The 19,923-nt window shown below is 37.6% G+C and overlaps 1 protein-coding gene and 1 non-coding gene across 2 annotated transcripts; both read right to left on the minus strand.

Moving 5' to 3' along the window:
- Positions 1-14,571: 14,571 nt before the first annotated feature.
- On the minus strand, positions 14,572-14,644 carry TRNAK-CUU (transfer RNA lysine (anticodon CUU)). Its single transcript has one exon. It is a non-coding gene; the product is annotated as a tRNA-Lys (tRNA).
- Positions 14,645-14,715: 71 nt separating this feature from the next.
- LOC141498780 (N-acetyltransferase ESCO2-like) lies at positions 14,716-15,806 on the minus strand. The gene has a single exon (XM_074201895.1). The coding sequence runs from the start codon at positions 15,804-15,806 to the stop codon at positions 14,805-14,807; it is 1,002 nt and encodes a 333-aa protein (XP_074057996.1). The 3' UTR covers positions 14,716-14,804.
- Positions 15,807-19,923: the final 4,117 nt, after the last annotated feature.

Here is a 19,923-nt window from a genome sequence, read left to right on the forward strand (position 1 = left end):
GTGCAAAGACATGGTACTAAGGCAGAGAATGTCTTGAAAGACTATTTGCATTTACAATATGTCTAACTATATGCAGGAAATATCATAGGACCTGTGAATTTTAAAGTACAGGAATACTCACTGTACCAAGCAATCTTAAAGCAAAACATGAATAAAATTTAGATAAAACTAGCTAAATTCAACATTAACACTATCAATAGGCATATATAGAAATTCAGTTTAACTATAAGCTTTAGCAAACATAGAAAACAATTATCATGCAGTATAATCTAGCACAAAATAAAACATAATAATGTAGTGAGAAACAAGTCTACTTACATACTAAATCTATCAGTTATGACAGATCCTGTATTTTGCCTTGACTTGCATTTGCCTGTGTTAAGTGAAGTGTATCAGTATAAACTGTACCATATCCAAGTCCTGTTCTGTTCTGTACTAAGACTATATAATCAAATTAGTCATTCCCACAGGACTCCTTTGTGTATGGTGACAAGTGTTGCAATTGTTGTATGACATGTCCTGAATGGTGGACTTGTCGTGGGAAGATCACTCAAGTCCCCAAAATGCATGTATATATTTTCTGCCTGAACTTCAAGGAGAGAATCCTTTGATTTGAAAATTGTTTTCTTACAAAGAAAGAAATGAATAAACCACTACCTGGTTACTGGCATTCTATCTCTGGTCTGTTCTGTCACATCCCAGTTAGAGCCCACTCAGTAAAAACTCAGTTAATATCACCTACAAACCCAAATAATTATGTCTTTAGGTTTACTTGTAACATTGTAACTTAGTCTAATGACTGGTCAAATAAATCTGCTTGCCTACTGACTAATCTTTCTACTTCTATACTAGAGCTGTAAGTTGGTAAAGGGTGACCATCAGGATCCAAATAGACTTCTTTGTCTACACATATTCTGGGAACAGTGGCAGACTGGCTGTCAATAGTAGAAGAATTTCTACCTTAGAAATCTCTGTGGTAGTTTTGAGCAGGAAAGGAATTTCTTCTGAGTTAAGGTGATCTATGCAGTTTCTTTCACTTTAAGCATTCATATTTGGATCAGAAAAATTTTGTGCATCTAGTTGATAATCTGTTTTTTTTCCCAAATTTTCGCCAAGATGTATATATAGTTCTCTCCTCTTGCTCTTTAAGAAGTTCAATTAATTCTCCTGTGGGCAATAGTCATTGGGAGGAAATACCAGCAAAAAGTCTGAAGACAGGTAGGAGAAAACCAGGAGAAAGCAGTATTATGAAAATATAGGAAGAATAGGATATTAGGGTTATTGACAATACAAAAAAGATGAAGCAAGGTCAAGAAGGATGTGGTTTGAAAAGGAGAAAGGAGAGAACAATTTCAGATGAAAAATGAAGTTGGAAATTAATCTGCAAAGAATTAAAAACTGAATAAGGGCACCCTATACCAAAATAAGGTCAAAATAGGTACAGGATTTAGACATAAAGAATGGTACCATAGACCAATTAAGAGAACAAGAAATACTCTGTCAGATCTTTGGAGTGGGGAGAAATTTAGGACCAATCAAGAAACTTTATAACAAGAAAACATTATAAACTGAAAAATGGATGATTTTGATTATATTAAATTAAAAAGGTTTTTTACTAATAAAATCAATGCAGCCAAGATGAATAGGATGGCAGAAAGCTGGGAAACAATTTTCACAGAGAACTGAATCAAATTTATAAGATTACTAGTGATTTTCCAATTAATAAATGGTCAAAGGATATGAATAGACAGTTTTCAGATGAATAAATTAAAGCTATTTATAGTCATATAAAATTCTCCAAATCATTATTGATTAGAGAAATGCAAATTAAAGCAATTATGAGGTATCACCTCATACCTATCAAATTGACTAAGACAAAAAAGGAAAATGATCAATGTTGGAGAGGATGTAGGAAAATTGGAACATTAATGTATTGTTGATGGAGTTGTGAACTGATCCATCTATTTTGGTGAACAATCTGGAACTATGCCCAAAGAGCAATCAAACTGTGCATACCTTTTGATCCAGCAGTACATCAATACTAGGTCTATATTTCAAAAAAATAAAAAATGGAAAAAGTATTACTTGTTCACAAATATTTATACTACCTCTTTTTGTGGTGGCAAAGAATTGCAAAAGTATTTGATGTAGGTTATAAAGTGTAATTATGCAAAAACATTTCCATAATAGTCATATTGTGAAAGAAAACATAGACCCACTCCCCACCCCCCAATAAAGAAGCCTCACGAAAAATAAGGTTTAAAAAGTATGTTTCAATCTGTATTTAAACAACATCTGCTCTCTCTCTTAAGTTCTTAAGAGTTGTCTTGGAACATAGCATGGCTGGAAAAACCTAAGTTACTTACAGCTGATCATCCTACAGTATTGCTCTTACTCTGTATAGAGTACTTTTCACATTATATTTGCTCATGTAAAACTTTCCAGATTCATCATTCCTTATAGCAGAATAGCATTCCATCATAATAGCATTTTGTTCAACCATTCCCCAAGTGATAGGCATTCCTTAAAATTCTAGTTCTTTGCCATCAGAAAAGAGCTTCTATAAATATCCTTATTCATATATATCCTTTTTCTTCCCATTTTTAATCTCTTGAGAAACAAATCTAGTAGTGATATTGCTAGGTGAAAGAGTATACATGTTTTTATACTTTGGACATAGTTTCAAATTGTCCTCCAGAATGGTTGAATTAGTTCACAATTCAGCATTTGTCATTTTCTCTTTCTGTCTTAATGGTATTTCCTCAGGACTGTTCTAATTTGCATTTCTCCAATCAATAGTGATTTAGAACATTTTTTCATATGATCACATATAGTATTAATAATTTCATCTGAAAATTGTTCATATATTTTGATAATTTATTAATTGGGAAATGACTTATTTTTTAAAATAAATTTGATTTCATACTGTATGTTTGAGAAATGAGGACTTTATTGAAGAAATTTATTTCAATATTTTCTCCCCACAATTAACTGCATTTCCTTCCTCCTATTCCCCTAGCCCATTTATTCTATTCATTCTTTCCTTTTCACCCTGTTCTTCCTCAAATATATTTTGCTTCTGACTACCTCCTCCCACCTTACTCACTTTCTCCCACCCCCTTTCCTTCCTACTTTTCTGAATAGATTTCTATACCCACTTGAGTGTATATGTTATTAACTTTCTGAGCCAGTACTGATAGAGTCTCTCATTTACCCCTTTCCCACTTCACTGCAAAAAGGTTTTTTGACTTTTTTGTGAGTATAAATTTGTTTAGAGTCATTATTTAAAGGTATTTAGAGGTGTGGAGAAACTTGGGAGGGTTATTTCTTTTGTTCTGCCATATTGATTCTGCCCACTGCTTTTCACCATATGTTGATATCTTAATTTGATCATTGTAGATAGTAACTTGATGCAGCAGAATAAGCTATGTAACAATGAACAAGCTAAAACTTCCTTGGACTTCAGTTTCCTTATCTTTCATGTGAAGATAACACTCACACTACTTACATCAGAGTTTTTGAGAGGAAAAATAATTGTAAACCTTAAATTGGAATAAAAATATGAATTACTTATATGCCAAGCAGCATATTTTTGAATATAATTTTAACACTAATTTATATGGTATTTTAAGATTCATAATATATTTTCTCTCAATAATTCTCATATTAGCAATGCAAACTTCTTAAATTTACTCAGGATCAACAAATATAAAAATTAGATTCTGAGTCCAAGATTAGCACCCAGGAATTCTGACTCCCAGTCTAGTTTTATTTCTCCCTTTTCCTATCTCCCTTCCATGTACTTCTTAGTCAGCTTACTGATCAATGATATGCAAACAATAACACTTGGACACATCTTTTTCTGATGGGTCCAGTATGAAGGGAGTAAACACAAAAATATCCTGGAACACTAGAGCTGCCAACAACTATTAAGTATGTAGAATGTTCTAGGCATATAGAATGAGATATGTGAGATGGATATTTTCCTACATGGCTAATGTGTTGACTTGTTTAGTTTAAATGTATCGATTTATTACAAGGTTAAGACTTCAATGTGAGAGGGGTAGGAATGGCTACTGATAGAGATGCAAAACCAAGAAAGAAAAAGAGTAATATAACATTAAAATACATAGAAGAAAAAAGAAATATATCTAAAGGGATATACATAGATGCTCTTTTCTGGTAAGGAACTGGAAATTGAGGGTATGCCCATCAGTTTGGGGGCATGTAATTATGAAGGAATGCTATATGTTTATAATAATTTCAGAAAGAGATACAAATAGCAATTTTTTATTAAATATAATATAAATTTTAAAACCAAATAATTGAGAGTTTCCAATACAATTTTTCTTTTTGTTCTTTGCCTAAAATATATACATGATTGATGATTAGTAAAATCATAAAAAAGAAGAAAATTAAAAGAAGCAAACTTCTGAAACAAAGCCAGTTTACCTTCTTTGTGGTACATAAGTTATTTGCTTAACCTCTGTCCATTGAGATTATTCTATGAACCATAGTTAATTTATTTATCACTCATTCCTTTGGACTCATTTTCTAACAATAATGAAATGGAGGGGAAGATTGGCATATATTATTTTGACATGGAAACTGTATGATGCAAACTGCATCACCATTGATTATCTACATTTAACCAGATAGATAATAAGCTCACTATGGCAGTCTGAGCCAAACAAAATATGAAATATTTGCTCACAAAAAATAAGATACTAGAACTCAAAGAAGTGAAGCAATTTTAGAAGTGAAGTGATTTCTCAAAACTCTTTCATGAAACTTCAATTCAATTTGACTAAAAAGATGAAGAAGCTTCATCACATTTACTGAATCAATACTGATGTACCATAAAACAACAACAGTAACAGCTCATATTTTAAGGAAGCTGTTATTTGACAGGAAAAAACATAAAGATGAAGATAGTTTATACATTGAATAGGATGCTGACAATTTTACGAGAGAAAACATTTAATCTTAGAAAATAAATGAAATTGAAATATGAGCAAAGCAAATTAGGACAAAAATTTCTAAGGTTATAGCCCATGGAAAGGGAAAATGTAATCTCATTTCTGAGTGGAAAAGGAAACTAAATTCTTTTATATCCTATTACTAGAAAAATTTTATCATCTACCCTGATTAAGTTAATATATAGCTACCCAGAGGGAAATTTATTAACATAAAAGGATGGCTATCTGCTTTTACAGGGGCATCTGGGAAAGTAGAAAGAAAAAAGGGAACTGGATAAGCTACACAGCTTTTCAGGAGCAGAGTGTGGTACAGGACTGAATAAGAAGGTATTTTAGTGTGAAAATTTAATGGTAATTTTGAAGTTGAAAAGGTTTGGAGCTAGAAATCTCAGGGATAGAAAGGACAATTTTTAGTTGAACATATACCATAAAGGGACCACTTCTACAACAGATCCAACTGATGGCTGGCTATCAGATTTTGACTTGAAGACCTAAAATGATTGTAAATTCATTGCCCTCTCAGATGGTCCAGTCCACTTTTTTCCTTAGATGCCTTTCTTTAACTAGTACCCAAAACTTGAAACCTCTCTTCTCTATGAAAGATACCTGAAACCACTTGTCATTCCCCTGAAAACCTTCCCTTCTCCAAGATAAGCAGCTCTAATTCAACCAATTCCGGGGTCATGTTTCTAATCTTTAATGCTCCTGTAGATGATGGTTATTGGGAGTAATCTGGATGAAATTCTAGGTATCATTCCTTGGAAATGTTTCATCTTTTCAGTGTTCTTTTTAAATTATAAAGCATAAAACTGAATACAATATTCTCTATAAAAGCTAGCCAATCGTAAAATGGGATTTGAACAGCTCTTCCTGATTCCAAGGTCACTCATATTTTTTTAGTGTGCTAGATCACCTGTCAAACAATCTTCATATCTCTCTATCATGCTATCAATATTAGTAAAGTCTTAAACAAATAATCTTGAGTACAACAAAAACTTAAATAATGAGGATTAATAAAGATTTATATTAAGAGAATCCATCCTTGTCAACTTTATGGATATCTGATCTCTGGATACTTGTGCCTGGCCTTCTTCTTTCTAATTCAAGAATCATTTTTCTCACTCATCGAGAAGTTCAGAATATTTTTTTCTATTTTCATTTTATTCATACGTATGATACAAACTAAGCTACCCCAGCTACCTGAGAAAGCAATACCTTTTAAACCCTTTTAGCTTCCATTTCCAGGTTGGCCTATATGGTTACCATAATTTTCTTCTTTCTTACCATAATTCTCTGACTAACAGGTTCTTCTTCTAGTTTCTGTGGAAAGTTTGTGAAAGTCAAAATGTCTGGATGAGAAGTAATATATATCACAGTGGAAGGAACAATCACAATGAGGTATTGTTCATGAATCTATAGGAGAAATATAGCACAATTCTACTTTAAAAGATTAGGTTAGGGAATGGACCTATGATTTTGTTAATCTAGGAGACTCCCAGATGAAGAAAATTTCTTCATCAATGCAGAAAGTTACCTTGTCTGCAACTCACAGGCCTAGCTCCTAGAACATTGAGAAATTAAATGACTTGCCCAGTCAAGGTCCACACAATTAATGCACTTTAGAGACAAGACTCAAGCCCAGATCTCCTTGGTTTCAAGGCAAGGTCTTTATCCACTATATCATTGCTGCCTCTAATGAAATGGATTAAAGCTAAAAATATGCCAAATTATACTGCACTTTTATTAGCTACAAAGCTAGAATCATAAAGTTTCAAGTTGGGAAAGATCTCAGTGGTCATCTAATAAAACCCGTGCTCGAAAATAATCCTTTTTTTAATATAATTAACAAATTGTCACTTAGCATCTATTTGAAGATTTTCTGTGAAGGAGAACTCACTACTTCTGTGGTGCAAATTTTGGGAATTTTTTACTAACATCACCTTGGATTTGCACCCTATTTCTCCTGCCAATTGTTTTAGTTCTGTCCTCTGAAGCAAAAATAAAACATTTTTTTATTTAAATGAATTATTTATTTATTTTTTAAATTATTTATTTATTTTTAAATTTTGAGTTCTTAATTCTCTTCCTCTCTACAAGTTTCTTGCCTTCTCACTGAGAAGACAAACAATATACCAATTATATATGTGAAAACAAGCAAAACATTTCCATATTAATCATATTTCAAAAAATCAATAAAAATTAAGTCAGAAAAATTATACTTCAATTCTCTCGCTGGAAATGGATAACATTTTTTAAAATTATGAGTCATTTCATGTTTTCTTTAACCAGTTGATCAGCATTACAACATTGATATTACTGTACACAATGATCTCGACTCCAGGATCTCACTTCATTTTGTATCAGTTCATATAACTCTCACATGTTTTTTCTGAAAATATTCCTTTGTCATTTCTCATAGCACAACCGCTATTCTATATTCTACAACTAATAAGAACCCCTTCAATTTACAATTCTTTGCTACCCAAAAAAGAGCTTCTATAAATATTTTTGTACATGTCTTCCTTTTTTTTTTTCCTTTCATCTCTTTGGTATTGCAAGGCCAAATGGTATGCAGAGTTTTATAGCTCTTTGGGCCTAGTTGCAAATTGTTCTCCAGATTTTGACCCTGGACAAGTTATTAAATTCTATGTGCCATGCTTCAGTTTTTTTTCCTTTGCAAGATTAATGGTTTCCAAGGTCCTTTTGAGCTTTCATCTATGACATTATATTCTTGTTTAGTGAAATAGCATCAAATGAACTAATCCTTTCTTGTTATGGAAATATGATCTAGTGTCAGGGGACATAGGCTCAAATCCCTGATACATACTACCTATTTGACTTGTGTAAATCAATATAACCTCCATGGACCTTAGATTCCTTATCTTTAAAATGAAATAGTTGGACTAGATGGTCTCAGAGATCTCTTAACCACTTCATAGTGACCATTTTAAATAATTAAATACTGGTAAGCCCTGAGGTAAGGAATGTTTTCTGTTTTCCACCTCTCTTCATCTATGATGTGAAAAGAAGAATATTTTTTCTATCTACTTCACAATGTTGTAAGAATTAAAAGTTATTAATGTATGTGAAAGTGCTTGGAAAGACTAAAACATATATAGCAGTAGGATAGATTCAGAGTTTAGCCCATGAAATAAGTTGAAGACGAGGTCCGCTGGCTGTCAGGGGTAGTATAGGAAGAAAGGTGAAACATTACATGAGGCTTTTATAGTGTTATTCCATTGTCTGTATTTTGGCCTTTTGATAAAGGACATGAACAACCAGTGCTTCTGGTTGTATCATCTTTCCCTTAAATTAAGTCTCCTTTAAACTGAGAAGCTGTCAAAATAATCTACCCCCTTGATAGACTTGAAAAGGGAGATAACTTTTGTTCTCAAAACAATTAGCTTAAGACTCTGAGCTTTGCCCTTAGATTTGTTATGTGGGAGGAGAGGGACTTCTATTCCTCTCTTCTCTCTTTCTTGGCAGTGACATTGCTTTGGCTGTTCATGTGCTGAGAATCTGAACCTGGATCTTAAGCCTATTGATGCCTTTTCTGCTTTCTGTTTCTTTCCCTGCAAAAGCAGAAATAATGAGAGATGAATACTATGAATACCTCACAAGTTGAAAGATTTCTGGATTCCATATGTAGACAGACAGTTTAATGAATTGCTCAAATTAAGAACATTCATCTGCTAATGGACAGTCTTTTGTGGATAAAGTTCTCTGAAGTTATCTAGGCTGGTCCTTGGACAATAAACATAGGCAATTGTTGAAACTACATTTAAAGCTATTTTAGAAAAAAATAAAGCTATTTTAGCTTTTAAGGTCATACTATATCTTGAATTCTTCTAGTGTGACTTACAAGAATCTTGGATAATATTCATAGCCAAATGAAACATTGAAGTAATATTTATTAGGTAATAAAGAGTAGTAGTACAGTAACACTGGCAATATTGTAGTAATATAAACTTTAGGATATGGTTGCCACAGATGCACATGAATTACATTTCAATATATCAAAAATATTATATTTAAGAAAAATATAATCCAAATTAATTTTGTGGGCACAATGATAATTAGGGTGATATAACCAACCCTAACTGACTTGCTCTAGGATATGAAAGAGCTGCTATCTGAAGGGTGAATGAGGAAGGGGAGCATTATTCTTCCTAAATGTAATCCTATGACTCATTGTTTCTGTGCTTCTGCCCCAAGAGCATGTGACTGCTACTGTTTCTTTGAGTTAATGATGCAAATGAAAAGGTCACTAAGAAAAGTTGAAGAAAGTCTGAAGAAAAATGAATAAAAGTCCCAGAAAAGAAACAAGGAATCACATCTATCCAGCTCACAGTAAGGAAGGGAAGGGCTATGAGGAAAAACTATTATATACATTATCAATCAATAAATGCTACTGCATTTAATGCTATACTCTGTTAGCTATATTTTCATTGCTGTAAAGAAGAAATGGACTAGTCTGGAAAGTGGTGTTGGAATAATTGTGACATAAAGATAAAAGTCATCAATAACATCAATAAGCATTGTTAAAAAGTGAAACATTTCCCTCTGAGATTATTTACAAGAATAACAGACAAACCAGTCTAACCTCTACCACCACTTTAACCACTACTTCTCAAATCCCAGTGTAGACACTCTAGGTTCCTTATCTCATGAACCTGGGAAAAGCAATATACCAAGATCACCATCATACTTGCTTCTGGCCTGGCTCCCAAAGCCATAATTGAGGAGAACAAACTACTAATATTAGCTACTGACCAACTGCCACTCATAAGTAGATACAGAATCCCATGAATGGCAACAAGTCCCTAGACTATCAGTCCTGCTTCAAGGCACTATTCTTTAATGAGTATTGTGGGAATCAACCCCTGTGGAGAAGTGATCTGATATAGCAACTACTTCTGCAGTTATTAACATTGTCCCCTCCCCTCCACCCAAGCAACCTTAGCTACTGAAATCCCAGAGAAAAAGTTATATTTCCCAAAGTCTTTGTCATTATCAAAAAGCTAAAAAAAAGAAAAAGAGACATATGATTTTATTAATGGAAATGGCATTGTAGAAAATTTGTTACTATATGCTGTGTTACCTTGGGATATTTGCACTTGATTTATTGCTAAAACTTCAAATAGCAATTGTCTCTCTTATTAGAATTTGAGCTCCTTAAGAACAAGAACTGTTTCAACTTTTTAATTTTTTTATCCTTGGCACCATAGTGATTTGCTTATTTAATGATTTTCCATTCATAAGTGAGTTTCCTTGTTTTATGTTTTGTGGTGTACTGGATATTCATGTCTGACCACAGACCCTTGTCAGTTGTATGACTCTGGGCAAGTTAGTCATCTCTGTTTGTCTCAGTTTCCTCAACTGTAAAAATGGGGATATCCATAATGGCAGCTACTTAAGGGAGTTGTCATGAGGATCAAATGAAATATTATTTTTAAAAAGCTTTTAACACACTGGATAGCATTAGGAAGGAAATTTCTAAAAACTTATTTTCTTCCATTCTCTTCCCTTTTCCTTTTCTCAAAAAATCAACCCAGGGTTGATCCAAGTTTAAAGAAATAAACTCCCTTAAACTTTGTCCTTATGAGACTGTTGTAGATAAGGGAGAGTAAGTTTTATCTATTTATTTATTTATTTATTTTTGTAAGTATGATTTTGGTTTCTTTACTTTATGTTATTACAAAAATTTTGTTATAAGAGGAAACATAAGCCCCCCAAGAAGGTGAGAAACCTCATGAATAGTGAGAGAGATTCTGTGTCCAGATTCCAATGACTGTGTCTATGGGGTGAGTTGCCTTCTTTATCATAAGTCTACCAGAGAAGTTGCTTCAATATTTATTCTCTCTCTCTCTCTCTCTCTCTCTCTCTCTCTCTCTCTCTCTCTCTCTCTCTCTCTCTCTTTCTCCTTTCATCCTGGCCCTGTCCAAAAGTGTGTGTTGTATCTGAGTACCTTATCCCACAATATTCCCTCTCTTTATCTATTCCCCCCTTCCTTCCCCCCATTCCCCCTTATCCCATCCCTTTCCTCTCATTTTTCTCTCTAGGATAAGATAGATTTCTATACCCTATTAAGTGTGTATGTTATTTCCTCCTTGAGTCATTTCTGATGAGAATGAAGCCTCACTCATTCCCCCTTGCCTTCCCTAATTCCACTTCATCAAAAAAGCTTTTTCTTGACTCTTATGTGAAATTTCTTAGCTCCTTTTTTCTCTTCCTCCTAGTAGTGTGTTTGACTCCATCTTTTCACTATATGATACCATTTTATTCTGCTCCTTCCTGTGCCCTGTCTATATATGCTCTTTCTAACAGCTTATAAATGAGAAAGTTCATATGAGTTATCAGTATCTTCTTCCCATGTAGGACTACAAACAGTTCAACATCAAGTTCCACATAATTAGTCCTTCTCATCCACCCCTCTCTAGTTCACCAGAGTCCTGTACTTGAAGATCAAACTTTCTGTTCAGCGATGGTTGTTTCAATAAGAAAGTTTGAAAGTCCCCTGTTTCATTGAAAGTCTATATTTTCCAGTGAAAGAAGATGTTCAGTTTTTTTTTGGTAGTTGATTCTCAGTGGTAAACCAAGATCTTTTGCCTCCCAGAATATCATATTCCAATTCCTACAAGTCCTTAATGTAGATGCTGCCAGATCTTGTTTAATCCTGACTATGGAGACACAGTAGTTGAATTGCTTGTTTCTGGCAGCTTTTAGAATTTTCTCTTCGATTTGGGAGTTTTGGACTTTGGCTATAATATTCCTGGAACTTTTTCTTTTGGGATCTCTTTCAGGAAGTGATTGATGAATTCCCTCAATTTCTATTTTACCCTCTGCTTCTAGGATCTCAGGGCAATTTTGCTGTATTATTTCTTGAAAATAAAGTCTAGGCTCTTTTCCTGGTCATGACTTTCAAGTAGCCCAATAATTTTTAAATTATTTCTTCTGGATCTGTTTTTGAGGTCAGTTGTTTTTTTCCAATGAGATAATTCACATTTTCTTCTAATTTTTGTTTTTTTTGGGGAAGAGTTTTATTTCTTCCTGATTTCTTGCAAAGTTATCAGCTTCCTTTAGTTCCATTCTGCATTTGAAGGAGTTATTTTCTTCAGAGAGCTTTTTTATCTCCTTTTCCAGCTGACCAATTCTGCTTTTTAAAGCATTCTTCTCTTCATTTGCTTTTTGTTCTGTTTTTTCCATTTGGCCTAAACTGGTTTTTAACATATTATTTTCTTCAGTATTTTTTTGTCAACCAAGCTGCTGATTTGGTTTTCATGATTTTTCTCCATCACTCTCATTTCTCCTCCCAATTTTTCTTCTACCTCTCGTAATTGCTTTTCAAAGTAGTCTGAGACCATTTTCTATTCTTCTTGAAGGTTTTGAATATGGATGCTTCAATCATCTGAGTATGTGTTTTGATCTTCCATGGGACTAAAGTAATTTTCTATGGTCAGATTCTTCTTTTTCTGTTGTTTACACATTTCTTTGCCCAAGACTAATTTACAGAACTTCCAATGCTTTGGGGATTTTTGGGGGACACCCCACTGGGATCTTTATTCCTCCCAGGTCTTATGCTCTCTTTTTTTTTGCAAGGCAACGGGGTTAAGTGGCTTGCCCAAGGCCACACAGCTAGGTAATTATTAAGTGTCTGAGGTTGGATTTGAACTCAGGTACTCCTGACTTCAGGGCTGGAGCTCTGTCCACTTTGCCACCTAGCTGCCCTGTCTTATGCTCTCTTACTTGTGCTTTGATATATAGATCTCCACAGGAACTGCCCTCTGCCCTGGAGCTGTGAGGAGGATCCCTGCTATCTTAGTATGGAAGACCAAACTGAAACCTAGATCTGAATGTAGGCAAACAGCAGAACCATGCCCCAGGGAGAGCAGAGAGATTTCTGCAGTCTCCCCTGACCCCCTTACCATCTGTGTGTTGTGCTCTGGTAGTACAGGCTAGTTTCTCCCAATTCTCACTGCAGGTTGTGCAGCTGGTTCTACTCACTCCAACACTCATTCTGGTGTAGCAGAGTTCTCTCACCACCCTTTCAAGCTGTTCCTGGTGATGCCTGGGATGGGCTGAGCTGGGTTGCACTGTGGCCAGGGCTTTTTTCCAACTCCTGGTCCTGATGAAATACACTTTTCCTGCAGAGCTCTAAGTTATCTTGACTGGGAAAATGCATCACTCAGTCTTTCTGTGGGTTCTGCCCCTCTAAGTCTTGGCTAGAGTCATAATTTGATGACTTTTGGAGTTTTTTAGGGAAGGAGTTCCCGGGAAACGCTGCCTTCATGCTGCCATCTTGGCTCTGCCCCCGAGAGTATGTTTTAACATGACTCAGACACTCAGTGCTCTGTTATACTAACTTCTGATTGAAAGTATTGTCATTTTCTTTAAGAACAAAATATTGTACAAACAAGTCCATTGAAAATACTTTCAAAGAGAATTGCAAATGTGCTTCCATTTCAAATGCCAAAGCTTTTTCTCCCAGCCTTATACTATTTTTTAATAGATATTGCCACTCATAATTTTGAAATGCACTAAACTGATGGGGTTTTCTGGGAAATGCACAAATGGAATGATACCATCAAGTAAATCAATCCTACCTTGTTATCTTAATTAAAATATGTGCAATCAAAGAGGGATGTCCTCCTCTTTCATCTTCATAAGCTTGGGATCTTTGTCCATGATATCTTAGAGAGATCAGCGAAGGCTATGAACCTATATCACAATAAAATAAATCAGTAGGAATAAAATACCTTCCTTTTTGTCCTTTCTTGGCATAAACCAGTATTTTTCCACATTGCATTTATAGTTTCTGTCTCTTCGTATCCCTCCCCTCCTCTTCTCTCATTTCCTATGTCCTTCAGTGTCTCTAGCTGTCTCACTTTCCCCTCTCCCTCTCTATTTTAAACAAAGACCTTTATGTGTGAATTTTCTTGCATTTAATCTTCTTTTTCTAGGGAAATCTTTTGAAGTTTTTGGGAAGGGATGCCCATGAAAAAAATATGGGAAAACTGATTTAATTCTGGACTAAAATTCTGACTTTATCTGAATTTCGGGAATTCTGAAATTTATCTGAAATTATCAGAGTGTAGAAAAGCAACACATTGACAGTCTAATCAAAATAAATGCCATTTCATGCACGAAAAAGTACTTATATGCCAGGGGCCAAGAAGCCCCATGTCAGAAACTAAGATAAGATAAAAGGAGCAAAACAAATTCCAGACATACCAGGGGCCAAGAAGCCCCATGTCAGAAACTAAGATAAGATAAAATGAGCAAACAAATTCCAGGCATACCAAGGGCCAAGATAAACGAACAAACAAATTCCAGGAACGGGGCCTCACCCTCCATTATCAAGAACAACCTGACCACAGAATATCCCTTCTCTCAGGCCAAGGCATACCAACTCTACCCCCTAAGCTAACTTCCTTGTTCCTTCTCTACAGTATATAAGCATGTACTTTTTCTCAATAAACTCAGACCTTATCCACCACCCTTGGGTCTCACTCTCCTTATTCTCACCCATTCCTTTTCAGGCTGGGTCCTCCTCGACACCCCACTTTGCTGTCCCATGGGTTGGGGCAAGTAGCGCCCAACATGGGGCTCGAACCCACGATCCTGAGATTAAGAGTCTCATGCTCTACCGACTGAGCTAGCCGGGCACTAAAAAATGATAAATCAGAAAACAAGTCATCCTGTTACAAATTTTTTAATAATTTGTATCTTGGGGGGGAAAAGGATAAATTTGTTCTCTGATTCACTAATTTAATAAATAAAAACTGCTAAATAAGCTTTAATATTTTTGAGTATAGCTAAACTTGTCTAACTAATAAAATTATATACAAGGAAGTTGGGTGTGTTGCAGTATTTGGTCGCAAATAATTTGCCATCTGGTGTTGGATCGGAAAAGGCTATTTCATTGGTACTCAGAAAGCAGCCAAACATGAAGTAATTCCGGACAGTATCCACCAATCGATGGGCAATGCCCTTTCTTCTCATCAGGCTAAAGACCCAGATCCGACTGATCCCACAGAGCGCTGGTTCTGGGGTGCTGGAACACTGCCAGGCTCGCTGGTTGTGAAACATTTGCTGGTTTGGAGAGTCTGCATTAGTTGGTTCAGTTAGGACATGGAAGGCTTGTTTGATTGGCTCAGCAATTAAACATCCAACTACTTTCTTTTCATCAGATATGTAGAGGAAGGTTTTAATTTTGCTTGGATAGTTTAGGATAACTTGCTTATATCCTAGTTCATTATCTACAAGTTCACGGACATCTTCTGCCTTTCGAATAGCATATTTTGGGTCACTAGGAAGTACTAATATAATCTTGCCATCCCAAAATTCTGCCACAATACGTTCTTTCTTCCAACCCACATATTTAATTCCTTCCAGGAATCTCTGGTGATAGTGGGCATGTTGTGCTTCATCCTCAGGGCTAGCTGCTGAGTAGATCATGCCACAAGACTTGCAAACAATGGCTCCAAAATGTTTCTGACCAGCATCAATAATGAACTGGTCTTTCAACCCTTTGTTTAATTCTTTGTTGTTTTTGTTAGTCTGTGGTTGGAGCTCTTTCAAGACATTTGAAGGCTTATTAATAGTTGTATCAGGTCCTAAAGATAATTGTTCTTCTGAAAAAGCTAAAGAACTTTTTTGATTTATTGAAGTTGCACTAAATATGGGATAGGTAACAGACTCAGGAGATCCCTCGCCTGTAGCCATCCCTGAAGGTTTTACCAAGGTAGTTATTGACCTCAAAGATTGTTTTTTCTCAATCCCTCTCCATCCCGCTGACTGCAAACGCTTTGCCTTTAGCCTACCCATCACCAATTGCCGTGGCCCATTCCCAGGCTTTCAATGGAAAGTCTTACCCCAGGGCATGACCAATAGCCCTACACTCTGCCAAAAGTACGTAGCCCAGACTATTGACCCCTTTAGGATGCAATATCCCTCACTCTATATCATCCATTATATGGATGATATCCTCCTTGCAGGACCTACAGAAAAAGAATTGGTAACTATCTCTCAGAAACTTATAGAGGCACTAGAAAAAAGAGGACTCCGGATCTCCCCGGAAAAAGTTCAGACCCGACCCCCCCAGTTATTTCTTGGATTTGAACTTTTCACTAACAAAATCTTGACCCAGAAAGCCCATATTCGTATTGATCATTTGAATTCCCTCAATGATTTTCAGAAATTATTAGGAGACATCAATTGGCTCCGACCCTATTTAAAACTAACAACGGGGGAATTAAAGCCATTATTTGACATCTTAAAGGGAGACCCAGAGCCCACCTCCCCATGTTCCTTGACACCAGAAGCCCGCTCAGCCCTGATGCTAGTCGAGCAAGCCATAAAAAACCAACACATAGGATATTACAGCCCTGAAAAGCCTCTCTGGCTTTTGCTCTTTCCCACAAATCTCTCTCCCACTGGCCTGCTTTGGCAAAATCTTTGGCTTTTCTGGATACACATGCCAGCCACCCCCACCAAAATTCTCCCATCATACCCACACCTCACCGCTGACCTCCTTAAAGGAGGAAGAGAAGCTGCAGTAAGACTCTTTGGCAAAGAACCTGATCACATCATTTGCCCATACACAGCATCACAAATAAATTGGCTCCCATTAAATGATGATGACTGGGCTGTGAGCTGTATCTCATTCCTGGGGGTCACAGACAATCACTACCCCCCTGACAAACTTATTCAGTTCCTGCAAATAACACCTGTAGTCTTCCCCAAAATAACTAAAAGGGCACCCCTCAAGGAGGCCCATCTCATCTTCACAGATGGCTCAGCATCTGGGAAAGCCGCAGTGAGCGTAAATGGGAAGATCACCTCCCTCACCTTCCCATACACCTCAGCACAACTTGTAGAGCTTGCTGCGATCATCTGGGCGTTTGAGGCAGTCCCTGATCCTTTAAATCTGTACACAGATAGTGCCTACGTTGCCCACTCGGTACCCCTTTTAGAAACTGTCCCTTATATACGACCATCTACCAATGCCTCCCCTCTCTTTGCCAAGTTACAGTCACTCATACTTTCAAGAAGTCAACCCTTTTTCATTGGTCACATTCGCACCCATTCCGTAACTTCTGTCAGAGTCTAGGTATCAAACATATTACAGGAATTCCCTACAACCCTCAAGGACAGGGCATTGTAGAAAGAGCCCACCAAACGCTCAAGAATATGATTACCAAGCTGCAAGGAGGTTCAGAGGCACTCTACCCCAAGGCCAATAATGCCAAAGCCATTCTTAACCATGCCCTCTTTGTCCTAAATTTCCTCTCCCTTGATGCTACCACCAAATCAGCAGCCGATTGCCTTTGGCACCCCACTACTGAACACAACTATGCACAGGCTATGTGGAGAGATTCCATCTCCAACAAATGGCAAGGACCTGACCCAGTCCTTATCTGGGGTAAAGGACATGCCTGTGTTTATGATTCATCAGCCCAAAATGCTAGATGGCTACCTGAGCATCTAGTCAAATTATTTAACCCACCCAGGGAAGCCCCTGAGTATTCCCCTTCTGTGCTTTTTTGCAGAACTCAAGAACCGTCATGAGGACCTTCCCTATCTTGTATCTGCTGATCCCAGCCACCTGCTCATACAGACTACTCAACTATACCTGGTCCGTTGAAGACTCCCGAGGCTCCCGTATTTGGAGCACATCTAAAATAGATTCAACCACCCCGTGGCCCCCTCTATATCCAGTCCTTTGTCAGCTCGCGCAATATGATTCAGGATGGGATGCGATGTGGGGCCCTGATGGGAACACTGGATGCATCACTAAAGACCGAAGAGGAAAGCTTGCTGGCCTATCCTTCTATGTATGCCCCGGACATGACTCCCCACCACGTTGCGGCCAACTGGCAGATTATTTCTGTAAACAGTGGAGTTGTGAAACAACAGGTACTGGGTACTGGATAAAACACTCAGAAACAGACTTTATTACAGTCGCCGCCAACTATAGCCTCACACAGAATTCTTGCCAGACTAACAACCAATGGTGCAACCCCCTGAAAATTCAGTTTACTGAGGAAGGAAGAAAGGCACCCCAATGGGGAAGGGGATATACCTGGGGACTCCGATTGTATAAGGAAAGATATGACTCTGGAACTATATTCACCATCAAACTCACCCAAACTATCCCCACCCCTCAACCAATAGCTATTGGGCCTAATGCTAACATCTATAATACCAGACCCTTGGACCGACCTACTCCCAGCACCCCTGTCTCCCTCGGCACCATCCCTTATAGACCCACCCTCCCTGCTAGCAGTCCCTCTACTGCCCATATCATACTTACTCTCATTAATGCCTCTGTGCAAGCTTTGACCCAGATACAGAATTCTTCATTGGAGGAATGGTGGATCTGCTATTCCTCTTCCCCACCCTTCTATGAAGGTATTGTTCAATTCGGGAACATCACACACTCCAACAGAACAGATGATCTCAGATGGGGCACTGGGGAATCCCAAGGCCTCACTCTTACAAAAATCTCCGGTCAGGGAAATTGTCTCCTTGGCCCACAAATGCTCCCCCCTCTTCAGCTAGACACAGTATGCAACCAAAGTACCCTTATTAATACTTCCTATAGATATGCTGTAGCCCCTCCTAATACCTATCTTGCCTGCTCGTCAGGACTAACCACCTTTGTGGACACCAAACAATTCCTTGAGAAAAAGGACTATTGTGTCCTTGTCTCCCTTTTTCCTCACCTAACTGTCCACTACCCGGAGGAATTCCTCCAATTTTGGGAACATGGAAGGGGTACCCTTATCAGAGACAAAAGAGAACCCCTGACAGCAGTTACACTTGCGGTCCTGATTGGACTGGGGTTTGTTGGCTCTGGTACAGGTATTGCCTCCTTAGTCTCCTCCAATGCACAGTACACCCAGCTTAGCGCCGCTATTGATAAGGATCTCTCAGAACTTCAAGCAGGTTTAGAACACCTGAAAGACTCTGTCTCCTCTTTAGCTGAAGTGGTGCTACAGAATAGACGCGGTCTTGACTTATTGTTTTTACAACAGGGGGGGACTCTGTGCGGCACTCAAAGAAGAGTGTTGCTTCTACAAAGACAAACTTGGCCTGGTAGAAGACAGTCTGAAGAAGGTTAAAGACAGCCTGGAAAGGCGCAAGAGGGAGAGAGAGCAGAAGGAGGCATTGTATAAAAATTGGTTTTCCACATCCCCCTGGCTCTCTACTCTGCTCCCAAGCCTTCTAGGCCCATTAATTGGCTTCCTAATTCTAATTTCTTTTGGACCATGGGCCTTCAGGAGACTGACCAACTTTATCAAATCCCAAATTGACTCAGCCCTTGGAAAACCAGTTTCGGTCTTATACCACCAATTGAAAAGCCAAGGGTCATGTGAGGACCTCCAAATGGAACCCTTGAGGTTCGCTGCTCTTACACCTCGCCCACCTTGGTATGCGCGCATCTGCCCAAGGAAAGGCACCCCCTAAGGGCTGCAGTGATACCCAATGACGGGATTTAGTGTGACTCCATGACTTGGGAACATCAGATCCTACAGGAGATAACAAGGACCTCTCTAAGGTCCCCTCCTGGTCACGGATACCAAGCATGAAAACCAAGTTGCACAGCCTAAGACAGGGATCCTGCCCATAAATTTAAAATAAAAAAGGGGGACATGCCAGGGGCCAAGAAGCCCCATGTCAGAAACTAAGATAAGATAAAAGGAGCAAAACAAATTCCAGGCATACCAAGGGCCAAGATAAACGAACAAACAAATTCCAGGAAAGGGGCCTCACCCTCCATTATCAAGAACAACCTGACCACAGAATATCCCTTCTCTCAGGCCAAGGCATACCAACTCTACCCCTAAGCTAACTTCCTTGTTCCTTCTCTACAGTATATAAGCATGTACTTTTTCTCAATAAACTCAGACCTTATCCACCACCCTTGGGTCTCACTCTC

This window comes from Macrotis lagotis, chromosome X, assembly GCF_037893015.1.
Source record: "Macrotis lagotis isolate mMagLag1 chromosome X, bilby.v1.9.chrom.fasta, whole genome shotgun sequence".
Lineage (NCBI taxonomy): Eukaryota > Metazoa > Chordata > Mammalia > Peramelemorphia > Peramelidae > Macrotis > Macrotis lagotis.

Excerpts from the sequence above, each read along its gene's own strand:
- LOC141498780 (XM_074201895.1), bottom strand. The coding sequence starts at position 15,806 with ATGGGTAGGCTAAAGGCAAAGCGTTTGCAGTCAGCGGGATGGAGAGGG.